Source organism: Grampus griseus (assembly GCF_964374135.1).
Source record: "Grampus griseus genome assembly, chromosome: X".
NCBI lineage: Eukaryota > Metazoa > Chordata > Mammalia > Artiodactyla > Delphinidae > Grampus > Grampus griseus.
In genome coordinates this window covers 83,296,752-83,317,809 of record NC_138999.1, presented here as the reverse complement: position 1 = coordinate 83,317,809, position 21,058 = coordinate 83,296,752, and the positions used below count along the sequence as shown (strand labels likewise).

At 38.7% G+C, this 21,058-nt stretch overlaps 1 protein-coding gene across 1 annotated transcript in view; it reads right to left on the bottom strand.

The window, feature by feature from the left end:
* Window positions 1–1,177: 1,177 nt before the first annotated feature.
* Window positions 1,178–21,058, bottom strand: part of DIAPH2 (diaphanous related formin 2) — a 628,603-nt gene continuing 608,722 nt past the window's right edge. Inside the window, exon 18 of the mRNA XM_082646850.1 lies at window positions 1,178–2,398. Coding sequence (XP_082502976.1) covers window positions 2,334–2,398 — 65 coding nt within the window. The 3' untranslated portion in view covers window positions 1,178–2,333. The remainder of the gene's footprint in view (window positions 2,399–21,058) is intronic.

Below are 21,058 nucleotides of genomic sequence, written 5' to 3'. Positions count from 1 at the left end.
TTCTCACGTGTGGCAGTAATAAACCCAACAAAAGACTTTAGTATAATTTGGTTCTATACTAAAAATGTCACTATGTACTTTTTTCTGGTGATAATTTTCAATCTAAAACAAAACTGCAAATGGCTAGAGCAGGACCATTATAAATCTGGGAAGCAAACCCTTTAATTGAGTTATCAGAACTTCGTGAAAGACCCTGAACGGTCTCATAATGTTTGTGAAAAGCATGTGGAATTATTCTAAATACAAATATATAATTTATCAATAATAGTACTTTTTTTCCCCACAAACTAAAAAATAAGGCAAGTTCACATCTGGAAAAGGTGATATTCATCAGTATGTCCACCTTGACCAGCCTGATAATATGGCATGGCAAATGCCCCTAAATATTAGTCAGGGTGAATATTTCAAAATATCATTTTCCTACAGTCTGAAAAGCTATCAAAAGACTCAAAGAAGCCATACCATGAAGATTTCAGAAAAGACTTTGTGAAGTTAAAAATACGTACATTAAGTATTTACATAAATTAGTAGAACCTAAATCTTTGTTGCTGTTGTTATTGTTAAAAAAACAGTGTATGAAATTGATATGTCCCTTAAACTTGTGTGTGTGCGCATATGTGTGTGTCTTAAGATAGATGATAGGATAAAATTGTAAAATCTCAGATCCTGTTACTGCTTTTGATTTCTCTATTGTAGCAGCTTCAGAGCTTTGTAAAGGATAAGACCCAAGTAAGAATGCACTGGAGGAAAAGGCAGCAATTTGAATCACTGTACGTCTATAAAAAGGAAACTGTGAGCTATTGGTCGCTTGGTTACATTATCTCAGGGAGTGACTTGCCAAGCCGGTCTCTTGTTCTTTCTGAATGTCTATAATGTACTTTGGAGGAAGTAGAAATAGGATTTTCTTTATAAGAAATATACATATAAGAAATCTTTTACAATCATCTGCATGGATTAGTCCAGAGAAGTTATACCACATTATTACAATGCATTTTTAAAAATAATAGACAAGTATAACTTCTCCTCCCTCATCTATTTAAGAAAAATGTAGAGCCTGTTTTTTCCTCCTAGAGTTGTTTCGGCAGCATCATTTGAATTTGTTAATATAAGGTAAATAAGTATGATGATGATTGAGAAGTTCACTTAGTCACTGGGATGTGGAATTATTGTAGCAGGAGATATAAATATATACACATATATACAGATACATACATGTAATTTCTTTTTCTTCTTCAGATCACCACGGAGGAACTGGAAAGGGGACTAGAAAGGCAGATAAAACAACTGACCTTTCGGACAGTTTTCTGCTGCCTCCTGCGGAGAGAAATATTTTTCCCCTCAGATCTCCTAGAACTCTATTCCCTGCCTTCAAGGGGGGTGTGGGAGAAAGAAGCAATAGAGAGAAGAAATAAACCATGGAGAATAGAGAGCAATATTTACCTTTAAAAATCTGAATAAAGGTAACAGAATTTGCAGGTTCAGCCCTAGCATAAACATTAAAATGTGAGGTTTTTCTCAAAAACAGCCATATAAAGTATTTGTATAAAGTAGATATATGTGCATAATTAGAAAATACCTCTTTAAATAAAGTTTAAATCACTTTCTCTAACTGCTTCTGTTAAACTTTCTGGCTTATTTTTAGCAATGATAAGTGCCTGCAATATCATGCTGAAACTCTAGATTAATGATAAGTTTAATTTCAGCCGAAGCAGATGAATCCATCAACTTTCACTTGAGATAAGATTCTAAGTAACTTGACGGGGGGTGAAGCAGTACTTTTTCTGAGTTTCCAAAAGTGGCTTCTTTTATAGAGTGTGCAATATCAGTGCCTTTCCAAACCATTAACAAACACACACATTTTACTGGCCTTTTCCTTTTCTATATAACAGGAATCAGAAGTAGACACTGACTAATTCTTTCTATTCTTTTTCTTCTCTTTTCTTCCTTTCTTTTTGTGGGGGGGGTGACTTCAAATTTGAGTAATAATATTATACATTTTTGACAGACTGAATGGTTTTGAAAGTCTTTGGAACTCTTCAATTTCTTACACTTTTCATCATCACGGTCAGGCCACACACAGTAACAAATAATACACATCTTTACACTAAAAGGGAACGTATTTTATAATCCTGGTAATTGTGTTCGTATTAGTATAACTAACTGTGGGAGGAGTCTTGCAATAACTTTACATATGCACGCTATTGCATCCAGCTCAGCTTGATCTTTGCAGAAATGTACTTATTTCCTCTCCATCCCTTGAGTGCATGTTTTGTTCCTCCCAAAATGTATGATTTTGTTTACTTAAGTATTTTCATATTCTTTGGCATCAGGAATCACTTAGATGAGATAGCTTCATTGTGGCGAGAGCGTGACCTTTCCAAAGGTACTCGTCTGTTATCTGTAAGACAAAGAGAAAAAGAACCAAAAACATGGTGAGCTTTAGATCCCAGCTGTTACGTGATGTCAGGTTGAGAGAGGTTTTCAAACAGTCCTGAAAAATTACTTCAAATGAATATATAAATAACAAGGAGCCAAGATCTGAGGCGTTCATGCTGCAGCTCCCAGGCTGAGTTCAAGAGTTTGAAATCAGCATTAAATGACTTTTCTTGGTAAGTGAAGTCAGAGTGATAAAAGAAATGGAAGAATTCGCTCAAGCACAGTCCCCTTGGAAATAGCAGGCGACAACAAAATTCCTTGGTAAAGATGTTAAATTGAAAGGATCTATGTACAGTGCCTTTTGTTGGAAAGCACTTCAATTCCCCATGAGTTTTCAATCTGTATGTTGGCTATCTCTAGCGCACACCAGCGTGGGCAGAGCAAAAAAGAGTTTTTATTTTTTACAATGATTGCAATATATGGCAATCAAATCAGCTACCAAGTCTTTGCCTGATTATGTGATGTAAACAAATTCAATACATTATATAGTCATTATGGGACTGAATAATGAATAGGTCCCATTCCCCTCACCCGTCACGGGAAAAATAATCACTGTAGAGAGAACTGTTGGCACAAAGCTTGGAAAGCATTGAAAGTTGCTGAAAATAGTTTTAGCTTTAATAGGAAAAAGGTTTACAGCTCTGCATTGTGATGATCACTACTATGTTATTATCACCTCTGTTTTATGCTCAGCTTAAATGCAACTGATGTCGGTGAAAATCCCTTTCTGAAAAAAGCATAATGCACTTAGATTCTCTATTTAGAATGAGACTAGGTCCCTAGAAATAATGACAACTACCAGCACTTACATAAATCCTAACACTTTACACTCGTTAATTTGCTAATTCACACAACATCCCCGGGAGGTAAGCACATTTCATTCTATCCTATTATCTCTGCTTTAGTGATGAAGGTTACACAGCAAATCAATGGTATGACAGGGGCTTATAATGCAAAGTTAATGCCTAAATGTCAGGCCTGCTTTGTTCAGAGGTAGATGTTGGGGCCTCCCAGGCTCCTACTCATTTCCTCCCTAAGAGCATACCCAAGGAGCACATTCTGCCTGTCCCATGGGGAGGATGGACTGTGAGAAATGTTGAGGTTTTGCCATGGGATATTTCTCATCTGTGCTAGTGTTTCTCGAGTGATTCCGGGTAGTCTGTGGTCACTACACAGAGCAAAAGCTAACTGGCCTCCATAACCTTGGCCTCGTTAACACCACAGAATGAGTGCACTGAACCAACCAGCCATAAGTTCAAAGTGCCTTATGATGCAATAATATCACTGAGAGGTGAGAAAGAAAGAGATATTTTCTCTATTCAGAGATGTAGCTGAGTGATAGATTATTTGGGCATCCTTTTAAAGATACCATTAAAAAATCCATTATTTAGTTTGTGATATGGATCACAATTCAGCTAAAAATGTCAAGATAACATTCTTAGATAAAGGGCTTATTACTTAGATGTCACTGGTTTGCAGATTGGTTTGGGACTTCTTAGAAGACATTTACAAATGAGATTATAATATGATGGCTACCATTGCATTGCTAGCATTTAAGTATTCAGTGTTAAAGCTATCAGATATGAGAATGATGGTACCATTCACAGAGGATTGTCCCAGCTCAGAAAAAAGGCTTGTGCCCTGGTGGTCCTACACACTAAGGTCAGCTGGCATCCACACTCACTCCAGGAATGCTATTGGTACCCCATACCACCACTCACTGCCCACTGGATTCAAGAGATGTACCACATACAAAAACCTAGCCTTGCAGCAGTAAATGAAGTGATGACAGGATTCACATCAACCTGTAACTTTCTTGGTAGCATCTGGTGTGAGAAAATAAACTTTCAAGTCAAAATGAACTGGGGAAAGGAGACTGAAGCTTTTGGAAGGCAGGATAAACACTGGTTGATGGCCCAAATCCAGCTCTTGGCATACACAAAAGAGAATTATTCTATATTTCGCCCCTTCCTCTCTCCTTCTCTCCCTCTATCCCTCCCTTCCTTCTCTGTCTCTCTCTCTTTAAAATTTTTTTGGTACCTAATTGGTACCTATGTATATGAGATAATTATAAGTAGAAGCAATCCTGAAAGGCCATCACCTGTATTTTTGAAATGTCAATCTCCAACATTGTTTATGAGAAAATGACACTAGAAACAATGGCAGCAGGGGACCTTCAAGATGGCGGAGGAGTAAGACGTGGAGATCACCTTCCTCCCCACAGATACATCAGAAATACATCTACACGTGGAACAGCTCCTACAGAACACCTACTGAATGCTGGCAGAAGACCTCAGACTTCCCCAAAGGCAAGAAACTCCCCATGTACCTGGGTAGGCAAAAGAAAAAATAAAAAACAGAGACAAAAGAATAGGGACAGAACCTGCACCTCTGGGAGGGAGCTGTGGAGGAGGAAAAGTTTCCACACACTAGGAAGCCCCTTCACTGGCAGAGACAGGGAGTGGCGAAGGGGAAGCTTAGGAACCACGGAGGAGAGTGCAGCAACAGGGGTGCAGAGGGCAAAGCGGAGAGATTGCCACACAGAGGATCATTGCCAATGATCACTCACCAGCCTGAGAGGCTTGTTAGCTCACCCACCAGGGAGGGTGGGGGCTGGGAGCTGAGGCTTGGGCTTCGGAGGTCAGATCCCAGGGAGAGGACTGGGGTTGGATGAGTGAACACAGCCTGAACGGGGCTAGCGCACCACAGTTAACTGGGAGGGAATCTGGGAAAAAGTCTGGAACTGCCTAAGAGGCAAGAAACCATCGTTTTGCGGTGCATGAAGAGAGGAGATCCAGAACACCACCTAAATGAGCTTCAAAGACAGGCGTGAGCCGTGGCTGCGCGGCTATTAGCGCGGACACCAGAGATGGGCATGAGACGCTAAGGCTGCTGCTGCTACCACCAAGAATCCTGTGTGCAAGCACAGCTCACTATCCACACACCCCCACCCCAGAAGCCTGTGCAGCCCGCCAATGTCAGAGTTCCGTGATCCAGGGACAACGTCCCTGGAAGAACACATGGCACGCCTCAGGCTTTTGCAAAGTCACAGCAGCCTCTGTTGCTGCAGGCTGGTCCCGCATTCCAATTATGACTACCATACCCCTCCCTCTCCCTGGTCTGAATGAGCAAGAGCACCCTAATCAGCTGCTGCTGTAAACCCCTCCTGTCTGGGCAGGGAACAGATGCCTGAGGGTGACGTACACGCAGAGATGGTGCCAAAACCAAAGCTGAACCCCCGGAGCTATGCAAACAAAGAAGAGAAAGGGACATTTTCCCTGGCAGTCTCAGAGGCAGCAGATTAAATTCCCATAATCAACTTGATGTATTTGCATATGTGGAATACTTGAATAGACAATGAATTGTCCCAAAATTGAGGCAGTGGACTTCGGGAACAACTGTAGACTTGGGGTTTGCGGTCTGTAACTGATTTGTTTCTGATTTTTATGTTCATCTTAGTTTAGTTTTTAGTGCTTGTTATCATTGGTGGATTTGTTTATTGGTTTGGTTGCTCTCTTCTTTTTTTATTTTAATAATTAAAAGAATTTTTAAATTCTTTTTAATTTTTCTTTCTTTTTCTTTCTTTTTTTTCCTTTTTCTACTAAGCCGTGTGGCTGACAGGGTCTTGGTGCTCTGGCCTGGTGTCAGGCCTGAGCCGCTGAGGTGGGAGAGCCGAGTTCAGGACACTGGACACCAGAAACCTCCTGGCCTCCCATAATATCAATCAGCGAGATATCTCCTAGAGATCTCCGCCTCAACGCTAAGACCCACCTCTACCCAATGGCCAGCAAGCTCCAGTGCTGGATGCCCCATGCCAAACAACTAGCAAGACAGGAACACAAACCCACCCATTAGCAGAGAGGCTACCTAAAATCATACTAAGCTCACAAACACCCCAAAACACACCATGGGATGTGGCCCTGCCCACCAGAAACACAAGATCCAGCCCCACCCACCAGAACACAGGCACCAGTCCCCTCCACCAGGAAGCCTACACAACCCACTGAACCAACCTCACCCATTAGGAGTAGACACCAAAAACAATGGGAACTACGAACCTGCAGCCTGCGCAAAGGAGACCCCAAACACAGTAAGATAAGCAAAATGAGAAGACAGAGAAACACACAGCAGATGACGGAGGATGGTAAAAACCTACTAGACTAAACAAATGAAGAGGAAATAGTCAGTCTACCTGAAAAAGAATTCACAGCAAGGGTAGTAAAGATGATCCAAAATCTTGGAAATAGAATGGAAAAAATAAAAGAAACGTTTAACAAAGACCTAGAAGAACTAAAGACCAAACAAACAATGATGAACAACACAATAAATGAAATTAAAAATTCTCTAGAGGGCTTCCCTGGTGGCACAGTGGATGAGAGTCCGCCTGCCAATGGAGGGGACACGGGTTCGTGTCCCGGTCTTGGAAGATCCCACATGCTGCGGAGCGGCTGGGCCCGTGAGCCATGGCCGCTGAGTCTGCGCGTCCGGAGCCTGTGCTCCGCAACGGGAGAGAGGCCACTACAGCTAGAGACCCGCGTACTGCAAAAAAAAAAAAAAAAAAAAAAAAAAAAAAAATTCTCTAGAAGGAATGAATAGCAGAATGACTGAGGCAGAAGAATGGATAAGTGACCTTGAAGATAAAATAGTGGAAATACGACAGAGCAGAATAAAGAAAAAAGAATGAAAAGATTGAGGACGGGTCTGAGAGACCTCTGGGACAACATTAAACACACCAACATTCAACTTAAAGGGGTATTAGAAGAAGAGAGAAAAAGAAAGAGACAGAAAATATTTGAAGAGATTATAGTTGAAAACTTCCCTAACATGGGAAAGGAAATAATCAAGCCCAGGAAGCACAGAGAGTCCCATACAGGATAAATCCCAGTAGAAACAGGTCAAAACACATATTAAACTATCAAAAATTAAATACAAAGAAAAAATATTAAAAGCAGTAGGAGAAGAACAAGAAATAACATACAAGAGAATCCCCACAAGTTTAAGAGCTGACCTATCAGCTCAAACTCTGCAAGCCAGAAGGGAGTGGCAGGACATAGTTAAAGTGATGAAAGGGAAAAAATTACAACCAAGATTACTCTATTCAGCAAGGATCTCATTCAGGTTTTTTTTTTCTTTTTCTTTTTTTTTTTTTTTTTTTTGCGATATGTGGGCCTCTCACTGTTGTGGCCTCTCCCATTGCGGAGCACAGGCTCCAGACGCGCAGGCTCAGTGGCCATGGCTCATGGGCCGAGCTGCTCCGCGGCATGTGGGATCTTCCCGGACCGGGGCACGAACCCGTGTCCCCTGCATCGGCAAGCGGACTCTCAACCACTGTGCTACCAGGGAAGCCCTGGTTTTGTTTTTTTGCAGTACGCAGGCCTTTCACTGCTGTGGCCTCTCCCATTGCGGAGCACAGGCTCCAGACGTGCAGGCTCAGCGGCCATGGCTAACAGGGCCAGCCGCTCCACGGCATGTTGGATCTTCCTGGACCAGGGCACGAATGCGTGTCCCCTGCATCGGCAGGCGGACTCTCAACCACGGCGCCACCAGGGAAGCCCTCATTCAGGTTTGATGGAGAAATTACAAACTTTACAGACAAGCAAAAGTTAAGAGAATTCAGCACCACCAAACCAGCTTTAAAACAAATGCTAAAGGAACTTTTCTAAGCAGAAAACACAAGAGGAGGAAAAGGCCTACAAAAACAAAACCAAAACAATTAAGACAATGGTAATAGGAACATACATATCAATAACTACCTTAAATGTAAATGGATTAAATGCTCCAACCAAAAGACATAGACTGGCAGAATGGATACAAAAACAAGACCCGTTTATATGCTGTCTACAGACCTAGGGACACATACAGACTGAAAGTGAAGGGATGGAAAAAGGTATTCCATGCAAATGGAAATCAAAGAAAGCTGGAGCAGCAATTCTCATGTCAGACAAAATAGACTTTAAAATAAAGACTATTACAAGAGACAAAGAAGGACACTACATAATGATCAAGGGATCAATCCAAGAAGAAGATACAACAAGTGTAAACATTTATGCACCAAACACAGGAGCACCACAATACATAAGGCAAATGCTAACAGCCATAAAAGGGGAAATTGACAGTAACAAAATCATAGTAGGGGACTTTAACATCCCACTTTCACTAATGGACAGATCATCCAAAATGAAATAAATAAGCAAACACAAGCTTTAAATGCCACATTAAACAAGATGGACTGCATTGATATTTCTAGGGCATTCCATCCAAAAACAACAGAATACACTTTCTTCTCAGGTACTCATGGAACATTCTTCAGGATAGATCATATCTTGGGTCACAGATCAAGCCTTGGTAAATTTAAGAAAATTGAAATCGTATCAAGTACCTTTTCTGACCACAATGCTATGAGACTAGATATGAATTACAGGAAAAGATCTGTAAAAAATACAAACACATGGAGGCTAAACAATATGCTACTAAATAACCAAGTCATCACTGAAGAAATCAAAGAGGAAATCAAAAAATACCTAGAGACAAATGCCAATGAAAACATGATGACTCAAAACCTATGGGATGCAGCAAAAGCAGTTCTAAAAGGGAAGTTTATAGCAACACAATCCTCCTCAAGAAACAAGAAACATTTCAAATAAGTAACCTAACCTTACACCTGAAGCAATTAGAGAAAAAAGAACAAAAAAGCCCCCAACGTTAGCAGATGGAAAGAAATCATAAAGATCACATCAGAAATAAATGAAAAAGAAATGAAAGAAACAAAGGCAAAGACCAATAAAACTAAAAGCTGGTTCTTTGAGAAGTAAACAAAATTGATAAACCATTAGCCAGACTCATCAAGAAGAAAAGGGAGAAGACTCAAATCAACAGAATTTGAAATGAAAAAGGAGAAGTAACAACTGACAGTGTAGAAATACAAAGGGTCATGAGAGATTACTACAAGCAACTATATGCCAATAAAATGGACAACCTGGAAGAAATCGATGAATTCTTAAAAAAGCACAACTTTCTGAGACTGAATCAGGAAGAAATAGAAAATATAAACAGACCAATCACAAGCACTGATGTTGAAACTGTCATTAAGGAGCTTCCAACAAACAAAAGCCCAGGATCAGATGGCTTCACAGGCAAATTGTATCAAACATTTAGAGAAGAGCTAACACCTATCCTTCTCAAACTCTTCCAAAATATAGCAGAGGGAGGAACACTCCCAAACTCATTCTACCAGGCCACCATCACCTAGACACCAAAACCAGACAAAGATGTCACAAAGAAAGAAAACTACAGGCCAACATTACTGATGAACATAGGTGCAAAAGTCTTCAACAAAATACAAGCCAACAGAATCCAAGAGCACATTAAAGGATCATACACCATGATCAAGTGGAGTTTATCCCAGGAATGAAAGAATTCTTCAGTGTATGCAAATCAATCAATGTGATACACCATATTAACAAACTGAAGGATGAAAACCATATGATCATCTCAATAGATGCAGAAAAAGCTTTGACAATATTCAACACCCATTTATGAAACTCTCCAGAAAGTAGGCACAGAGGGAAACTTCCTCAACATAATAAAGTCCATATATGACAAACCCACAGCCAACATCATTCTCAATGGTGAAAAACTGAAACCGTTTCCTCTAAGATCAGGAACAAGGCAAGGTTGCCCACTCTCACCACTATTATTCAACATAGTTTTCGAAATTTTAGCCATGGCAATCAGAGAAGAAAAAGAAATAAAATGAATCCAAATCGGAAAAGAAGAAGTAAAACTGTCACTGTTTGCAGGTGATGATACTATACATAGAGAATCCTAAAGATGCTACCAGAAAACTCCTAGAGCTAATCAATGAATTTGGTAAAGTAGAGGGATACAAAATTAATGCACAGAAATCTCGTGCATTCCTACACACTAACGACGAAAAATCTGAAAGAGAAATTAAGGAAACACTCCCATTTACCATTGCAACAAAAGGAATGAAATACCTCAGAATAAACCTACCTAGGAAGACAAAAGACCTGTATGCACAAAACTATAAGACACTGATGAAAGAAATTAAAGACAATACAAATGGATGAAGAGATATACCATGTTCTTGTATTGGAAGAATCAACATTTTGAAAATATACTACCCAAAGCAATGTACAGATTCAATGCAATCCCTGTCAAACTACCACTGGCATTTTTCACAAAACTAGAACAAAAATTTCACAATTTGTATGGAAACACAAAAGACCCCGAATAGTCAAAGCAATGTTGAGAAAGAAAAATGGAGCTGGAGGAATCAGGCTCCCTGACTTCAGACTATACTACAAAGCTACAGGAATCAAGACAGTATGGTACTGGCACAAAAACAGAAAGATAGATCAATGGAACAGGATAGAAAGCCCAGAGATAAACCCACACACATATGGTCACCTTATTTTCGATAAAGGAGGCAAGAATATACAATGGAGAAAAGACAGCCTCTTCAATAAGTGGTGCTGGGAAAACTGGACAGCTACATGTAAAAGAATGAAATTAGAACACTCCTGAGCACCATACACAAGAATAAACTCAAAATGGATTAAAGACCTAAATGTAAGGCCAGACACTATCAAACTCTTAGAGGAAAACATAGGCAGAACACTCTATGACATAAATCACAGCAAGATCCTTTTTGACCCACCTCCTAGAGAAATGGATATAAAAACAAAAATATACAAATGGGACCTAACGAAACTTAAAAGCTTTTGCACAGCAAAGGAAATCATAAACAAGACTAAAAGACAACACTCAGAATGGGAGAAAATATTTGCAAACAAAGCAACTGACAAAGGATTCATCTCCAAAATATACAAGCAGCTCATGCAGCTTAATATCAAAGAAACAAACAACCCAATCCAAAAATGGGCAGAAGACCAAATAGACATTTCTCCAAAGAAGATATACAGATTGCCAACAAACACATGAAAGGATGTTCAATATCACTAATCATTAGAAAAATGCAAATCAAAACCACAATGAGGTATCACCTCACACTGGTCAGAATGTCCATTCTCAAAAAATCTACAAACAATAAATGCTGGAGAGGATGTGGATGAGATGGAACACTCTTGCACTGTTGGTGGGAATGTAAATGATACAGCCACTATGGAGAACAGTATGGAGGTTCCTTAAAAAACTAAAAATAGGACTACCATACGACCCAGCAATCCCACTACTGGGCGTATACCTTGTGAAAACCATAGTTCAAAATGAGTCATGTACCACAATGTTCATTACAGCTTTATTTACAATAGCCAGGACATGGAAGCAACCTAAGGGTCCAATGACAGATGAATGGATAAAGAAGATATGGCACATATATACAATGGAATATTACTCAGCCATGAAAAGAAATGAAATTGAGTTATGTGTAGTGAGGTGGATGGACCTAGATTCTGTCATACAGAATGAAGTAAGTCAGAAGCAAATACCGTATGCTAACACATATATATGGAATCTAAAAAAATGGTTCTCATGAACCTAGGGGCAGGACAGGATTAAAGATGCAGACGTAAAGAATGGACTTGAGGACACGGGGAGGGGTAAGGGTAAGCTGGGATGAAATGAGAGAGTAGCACTGACATATATACACTACTAAATGTAAAATAGATAGCTAGTGGGAAGCAGCTACATCGCATGGGGAGATTAGCTTGGTGCTTTGTGACCACCTAGAGGGGTGGGATAGGGAGGGTGGGGGGGGGAGATTCAAGAGGGAGGGGATATGGGGATATATGTATACATATAGCTGATTCACTTTGTTATACAGCAGAAACTAACACAACATTGTAAAGCAATTATACTCCAATAAAGATGTTAAAAAGAAGAAAAAAGAAACAATGACAGCAAGACTGCTATGGGTTTTTGTGATTTATTTACGATTCTCTGTAAGTATGTTAAAACTATTTTAGGTACAAAATATATTTATACTCTAAAGCTGTATGGATCAGGTAGAAGTGCAATTTGGACGATAATATGTTATATGTATATATAATATGGATATATATGAATATAAATATTCATCTCTTCTCACAGTCTAATAGCTCACAATCTAATGATAGCAATTTTCATACTTGGATTCATGCCTTCTTTGAGGCAGAGACTGAGAATCACTGAATATTTAAAAATACAACTTCTATATTTATAGTATTAAATACTAATGGGTAAAAAATCAGTGGCCTGACCCTCATAAGGTCGGGACACATGGTTGGCATCAAATTTATGAGGAAAGAGCAAATGCTAGTTACTATTGCTGTTGGGGTGATGGAGTAATTTGGGTGATTGTGAGAGTGATTGCACTTCCTATTTGGAAACATAGGTGACAGAGGCAGGTGCCCATGTGATATGATTTGAGAGCTCCAGGAGCCCCAGATTGAACCAAATCCACTTTTCTACACAGTCTTATTCTCCCAACACTACTGATACTAGAATAGTTTAGATGGAAAAAAATAGGAATCTCTCCTCCAAAAAGTCAATAGTTTAAAAAATATGTATTTACCTGAGGTGATGCAGAGGGCTTTGTTAATAAGTAGTGGCTTCCCTTTCCAATTTGCCTTGTTGTGTTTTTGGAAATGAAAGAGAGGAAGATGGGGGGAGGCATCAGGCTATGTGTGTATACTTGTTGGGGATATTGTGCAATGAGATACAGGAAAATACATTTCATCAGAGGTTGAGGAAACATGATTTGTCATAATGTTCCTCTGTTTCCATTTTCTGAATGCATGAGGTAACACAGTGAATAAGAAAGCCTAGAGAGTCCAATGTATCCTCATGGTCTAAGAATTCACTAAGGGATTCTCTTGTTTGTAAACACAAGGATTAATGCAACAGTAGAGCCTGAGATGTCCATCCCAAGAATCCACCATAGTTGGGCATACATACCCTATCAGATTCTTTTTGGTCACCAAAGCCTTGATGCCCTATGTGAAGGTGAAAAGATTCTGACATTACAGACAGTAACCTGGTCATAGTGTGAAATTGAAGAGAGGGGAATAGTTATATGAAAATGTGCAGTCCATGGAGGAGGGGTGACCAAACCTAAAACAATATGCCAATCTGTCACAAAAAGAGAATATAAATACATGGTTCAGCTTTGACATGATTCTGCACATTGTGAATATTAGGTTAACCAGCTCAAACCACTTTCAAGCCTTTCTCCACTGTCATAAGAGCAAGAAGCTTTATGCTTTTTCTGAGCATAAATTGATTTGGCATTCATCACAAAACCTTCCCAATAGAGTCCTGAGTGAATAGATTAAACCTGTTATTGCATTGCTCTAAAATTCATTCATGTAATCATTTATTCAACAACTATGTACAAAGTACATCATCCATGAAATACCTGAATGTCACAAAATTTCAGATCATACCTAAATCTACACTGCTAATTTCCTTCCTACTGAAAACTCTGTCAAAGTGAGATAACTGAGGAATAAGCATATCATAGATAAAGCTTAAATAAAACGTGGTGTGAGACAGACCAAAGGACTCAAGCTTGTAGAATGTAATCTGGGAACTTTTAATTATTCCTCTAATAAAGTGAGTGTATGCCAAAGGTACAGGGCTGTGTGTTGTATATTGCATGAGTAGGTCAAGTTGAGATTGAAAACATGTGATAAAAAGACCATGTCCATTATTCATTTCCCTCCAGGCTAGGCACCCATCTGTTGTCTATGGAAGAACTGTTTCCTTCCTGGTGCTTCATAGGCACATTAGATGTATCAACATTGACCTAACACAATGCAACTATACCCTCCCAATAGGGTAACATAAAATAAGTGTGCCTGGCATATACTGCATATTGTGCTACAAAACATCCCGTTTTAATGATAATTAGTTGGCTAGAAAACAAAGGAAAAGAAAGCCTCTGCAATTTACTGAGCTTTCTTTTCTCCAAAACTCTTCAAAATGATGGTGTGGCAGATTGACCATCAATGGACAGGCATTGTTTCCAGCAAAAAGAGCAAACAGAGGATGGCGTTTGCGCAGCTCAGGCTAAGAAAACCAAGAAAACTTTAGGTTGCTTTGGGAAATGTCTATTGAGTAGCTATTTGCATGCCAAACATTGATGAAAGATAATTATTTTAGACTGTTATAGTGAAATCATATCATATGAACTTACATCTTTTTTCCCTTCTGTCCCATGATTCCAAAACGGTTTATGTTTTTTTCTGTGCTTTTGGGGATCCTGACTTGATACAGTTTCTCACTCACTAGAAACGACTGGAAGGAAAGTGGCAACAGAATTAGGCTTGGGCCTAACCTTTTGGTGGAGGACAGCCAGTTTGTTGACTAGATTCGCTCTCTTCACTTACCAGAATACTAGATTCGTTCTCTTCACTTACCAGAATAATGTCTTTAAAAAAAAAAAAAAGTTGAGCTCGAACTATATGTTCAAATTGGTGTTCTACTTTTTCATTTAACATTTTATTGTAGAAATTTTCCATTTCATTAAACTTCTGAAACATGATATTGAAAACATGATTTTTAATGGCCACATACTCTTCTTTTTATATAAACATGTCACAATTTGGTTAACCATTTCTCTACTGTTGGACATGTAGGTTGCTTCCAAGTTTTTGCTATTATACTAAGCCTTGCAATGAATATCCTTAATAGTTTATATCTTATTATATACATCATGTGTAGAAGTGGCATTGTTAAGTATGCAAAATTAAGTCCAAATTGTATTCCAGAATACTTGTATTAATTTAAATCCAATTGGCAGTAAGTAAATGAATTTGTCTGTCTTATTGTTGGGTATTAATTTTTTTAAAATGTGCTAATATGAAAAGTGACTAATGGCATCTGATTCTTTTGGCCCTTCTTCAAATCTTAGTAAAGTGGAAATTTTCATATGTTATTATCCATTTATATTTCTTCCTTTAAATGCTGGTCATATCCTTTGCCCAATAAATTGATCGATCTTTTACACTGTGATCCATTCCTTTATTGTTAACCTTAGGAAGTCTTTCTCTAGCCAGAGACATTTGATAAACATTCAACTATATCTCTTCTTATTATTATTTTTTAAAAAATTATTTATTTATTTATTTAATTTTGGCTGTGTTGGGTCTTCATTGCTGCGCATGTGGGCTTTTTCTAGTTGTGGTGAGCAGGGGTTACCCTTCGTTGTGGTGCACGGGCTTCTCATTGCGGTGGCTTCTCTTTGCTGCGGAGCACGGGCTCTAGGTGTGCGGGCTTCAGTAGTTGTGGCTTGCAGGCTCTAGAGCGCAGGCTCAGTAGTTGTGGCACATGGGCTTAGTTGCTCCGCGGCATGTGGGATCCTCCAGGACCAGGGCTCGAACCTGTGTCCCCTGCATTGGCAGGCAGATTCTTAACCACTGCACCACCAGGGAAGTCCCGATATCTCTTCTCCTTTAAGGTTTGATTTTTTCTAACACTTATTTAAATGATCTAGAATTTATTTTGTTGTACAATGGCAGGTAAGTTTCCACATTGCTTGCTTGCTTGCTTTTTTCCTTGCAAAGAGGAAATGGGTTGTTCCAGCATCATCTGTTGAATAATCATGAATTTCTACATTGATTCATGATATTTTTTGTTTTTGTTTTTTAAGATTTGTGTGTGCGTTTTAATACAATTTATTTATTTAATTTATTTATTTTTGGCTGTGTTGAGTCTTTGTTGCTGCACGTGGGCTTTCCCTAGTTGTGGCGAGTGGGGGGCTACTCCTCATTGCGGTGCATGGGCTTCTCATTGCGGTGGCTTCTCTTGTTGCGGAGCATAGGCTCTAGGCGCATGGGCTCAGTAGTTGTGGCACACGGGCTTAGTTGCTCCGCGGCATGTGGGATCTTCCCAGACCAGGGCTTGAACCTGTGTTGCCTGCGTTGGCAGGCGGATTCTTAACCACTGTGCTACCAGGGAAGCCCCATGATATTTCTTTTTTATATATTAAATTATCTATACTAGGGTACATTTCTGTTCCATTGACTTAAGTATTTTTCCAACTATTTTTGTGCCACCTATTTTTGTGACTTCTGATTTCATTATTTGTCTCATAATATGTTTTAATACCTAGTGGAGATAATCCTCTATAATTTATATTTTCATTTCAAACATGTATTTTTAGGGCACATTTTAGAACTCTACATCATGCTATAATCACAAAACAACTTGAAAACAATACAGTTTGACAAACAAACCCAATAGGTACTAACTAGGCTATCCTAGTAAGGCTAGGCAGATGTCTATTTCCTGAGCGCCAATGAGTCAAGTGACTCTAAAGTCCCTAATGATGTTTTTAAGAGTTCTCCTCAGGTTCTTCATTTTCTTAAAGACTTAATAAGCCTCTTTCCCTGTCTTCTGATCACTTTTTTTTTTTTTTTCTGCTGGCTAACCACTTTTCTTCTGAAAATACAGCACAGGCCAGCACTAAGGAAAAGAGCATCACCAATTCTACTTAGAGATTTTATAATACACTTATTCTCATTATTTTTGCTTCGTCAAAATTTTGAATAATTGGAATTAAATGTATAGTTTTGTTGTTGATAAAGTCTAGTGCCTCTAGTTTGTAAACCTTATTTTTTCATATATTTTATATGTTTTACAAATTTGGTTTCCACTAGATACCACAGGTGATAAAATATATTAAATTATTTTATTCCAACAGAATTGTATACATAGGGTGCTGTGCAAAAATGCATGCCTAGAAGCCAACCAATTACCTCTACTTAAATAGTTCTAACCCTATTCTAATCTCAGTGACATTGTAATGTTTTGAAAACTAGAAACAGGCCATGTTATGTAATCTATATCCTTCATTATATGCAAATAAATCCACGCAAAGAAAACAGAAACCCAGATTACCATGGTAGTTCAGGTCAGCAGAAGAGATGAAAGTTATTTTAACGAGGATGGTAATGGAAAGCAATAATGTTAAAGTAGTTCAGAAGCTACTGTGACTGTAGACACACAACTCCCATTAACTGTAATTGGAGTTAAGCACATGTAATGATAACAAAATAGACCCCTAAATATCTGTCCAATTGGAAAATAAGCAAATGTGTTCCAGGAAACAGCATGCCTTTGCGTAGAAAATACAGTATTCTAATTGAGATGCACAAATTATTTTCACATTGATATTGCTCAGGGTATGATGGCATTTTTCCTATGCTTGGGGATGTAGATCTGCTCTAGGTAACATCTGTACAAAGAATGCCTTTCCTTTTCTTAATGCTCAGCATTCGTTATGTTATTAAAGGAAAAGTCTCAATAGTTGCAATGGATTTAGTATTATTAATTCAGTAGCTTGTTATCAGCATGAAACTCTGCTGTGCTGGGGAAAAACAAATTATATTTTACAAAACTGCAGTAGTGAGATTAAATCACTTTTCTGTATTTCACTTTCTTCTTATCCTCCCTGCCAGGTAGTAACTTGACTATCTCTATTATGAACCTCATATTTTGTAAACTATCAAGTCTCGTAGTAATATAAAGGTACATTATCAAACAAACTCAATTATAGCAACTTTAGGAAGATTGAAATACGTGATAAAAGTAAAACCACATAGTACAATAATATTACTTCAAGGCATTAAAAACTTAATCCATGTTAAGCTACAAATGTAGAAAATATGCAACGCTTACTTTCATCTGTCATAAAAATGATATTTTCATAACATGTACAACCAACCTCTTGGGATTTTAAATGACTAGTATTTACCTAATTGATAACTTGAGTATTTCAAGGGATTTTGGAAAAGTATGGCACAGAAAAAGTAAAATCAGTATATTCAGTATTTCAATGGCCACAGACCTTGCCATCGATTATCTTTGGCCTCAATGTCAAAGCTAATGAATAGGATTTTTAAAAATGTCCTTGGTTTTATTTATTGGCCATGCATTATGTTCGTTTCTTCACTAGGAAATGCAATTGGGCCCTAAGACAAATTTTCTACGAGGTTGAAAGTCTGATGACGATGCCGGCCTATCTGGAAAATATGGGAAAGGGTGACAAATAAAAATGTGAATAACGTTAGAGAATAGTTGGAAAAGCTCCCAAGTATATTAGACATGTGAAACTTACATTAAAGAGCAAACCAGCAGAAACTACACAAACTAACAGAACTGCTCAGGTGTCTATCACAGTGGGTTACTCACAGTGGTTTCTCAAAAACTGTCTGTTGATTAAGTAATAATCCAATCATTAGCAATGAATCAGGAACTGGTCCTGCAAATTCACCTTCCACTATACTGCTTACACACAGGGAATATAATTTGCCATTAATATAGGCAAAGGTAAGAAAACGCTCCCTTCCTCCCTTTCATCCACTCACAAATGTTTACTGAATAAAATATCTGCAGAGGGCTTCCCTGGTGGCGCAGTGGTTGAGAGTCCGCCTGCTGATGCAGGGGACACGGGTTCATGCCCCGGTCTGGGAGGATCCCACATGCTGCAGAGCGGCTGGGTCCGTGAGCCATGGCCGCTGAGCCTGCGCATCCGGAGCCTGTGCTCCACAACGAGAGAGGCCACAACAGTGAGAGGCCCACATACCGCAAAAAAATAATAATAATAATAATAAAAATTAAAAAAATAAATAAAATAAAATATCTGCAGAGTACCATAATAAGCACCCTTATAAGTTATTAGGAAGGAAAGGATAAATGTACAAACAACTATAACATGAAACTAACTACATGTCTCTTATAGCATCTCTTACAGTCTACGTACAATGGAGGTTAAGAGAAGAGAAAAATCATATCCTTTGAGTGTAGAAGTTGGAGGGTCAGGGAAAACTTCATCCCAATTAGCCCTTAACAGATAGGTGGGATTTCAACAAGAGGAAACAGAAGTGTAGCTGTTAATTTTTGATTAGAAAAAGTGAGTTCTGGTTCCTTATATTGCTATTTTAATTACCAAATTTTTCCTATTTGGGGGGCATGAAAAGCAATGGATGTATAAAGGGAGAATCAGAATTTCTATACATGTTTAACCATTTTTTTCTAGGACATGGAGGAAAATAATGATAGGGAATGCACCAAACTGGTCAGATTTGTAATGTTTCCGTAAACACGTGATTTTAGTTTTAATGGTATTTAAAAAAACAATCCTGAATGATTTACAGAGAAGACAGCAGTTTTGTTTCAAAACAAACAAACAAACAAACAAACAACCCAGAAAAAGCCCACAACAAAACCACCCAGCAGAAATGAGGTCCTCTGGCATCATCTGGTTAGGTTCTGTTGTTGAAGCCTAGCTAGCACTATTAAGAGTGGCAGCAGAAGAGCTGATCAAGGCAAACATAGATTGCAGTGACCTGGGCCAAGAGTACTTGGTAAGATGAGAGCTTGAGCAACCATTTGGGTTGATGCAGATAAACTAGCTGTTAAATGACAATGTGGATACAGGGTCATTCATTCCTACAACCTGCCATCTCTGTGTCTTTCTATTCCACGTGTGACAGAGATCCCTATGACTAAGGACGTTAGGCATCAGCCATTTCTCTAACTTTGATCATATGATGGACAATCCTCTGTCATTTTCTGTGGCAGTTGTTTGTGATCTGCCTGAGCTTTGTTGCTGATATGCTGACCTAGAATATATTTACCTGTCATCTGCTTTTGTTTCTAAATCATTCTAAGACTCTTTTAGTTTTTAACGTGTGCAACCTATCTCTTGGGTCTGGACTACCTGATTCTTGCTGATGATGGAAATTTGAGAGGAATCAGCCCAACTCCCCAGCTTCAGTAGCCCTGGGTACTCTGGGGTTATGTAAGCTCACTGGTTTCTACAGCAAGGCAGAAATGGCAGGCTTTCCCCTGCATACTTCCATTTCCCAAAGGACAGGATCACAGAACTATCCCACTGGGTATGATTTTGAGGAGAGAAGATATTAAGCTACAACTTACAATCCGTGAGACTATAAACAGGTGCTTCCTATTAGTAGTGTTCCCCATGCTAGCCTGTGCTTAATTACTTAACCAGTTGTATGGACAAAGGCAACCTGTATGGGTAATATCACAGACACTTTAGCAGCTGCCAGTGCCATTGTTTTAAAACATAAACTGTCCCTTAAGGTAGAAGCCAGTCAGCAGTTGTTTTAAAAATGAGCAATTAGGACAGAGTTAAAACACAGCTTCTCAATGTCATATTCATAACTGACAGAAGTGCCTTTGTAATTGTAGTTTCTAAGGCAATCTATTTACAACCCAAGTGCAGGCTGAGCCTTTAGATGATAAAAAATGGTTACTGACTAGCAACTTATCCCTCATACAAGAAGTCTCAAAGAACCCTTCCTGATGTTTAAGTCTACTGGAATAAAGCCAGTCCTCACATTATCAGACAAATATATAAATATGGATGGCTGTACATCAATGTTCTTTGCAACACTGTTTATACTAGCGAAAATCGTAAAAAGTCTATCTGTCCATCATGGGGTTCGATAAATAAAGGATGGGACCCACATACACTAGGATAGAATGCAGCCATTTCTAAATTATCATATAGATCTACACGTACTTGACAGAAAGAGGCCCACACTATAAACTGAAAAGGCAAGTTACAAAAGAGTATATCATATTCTTAGTCCGAAAAAAATATAATTTTTAGAAGTTGGAAGGCTATCTA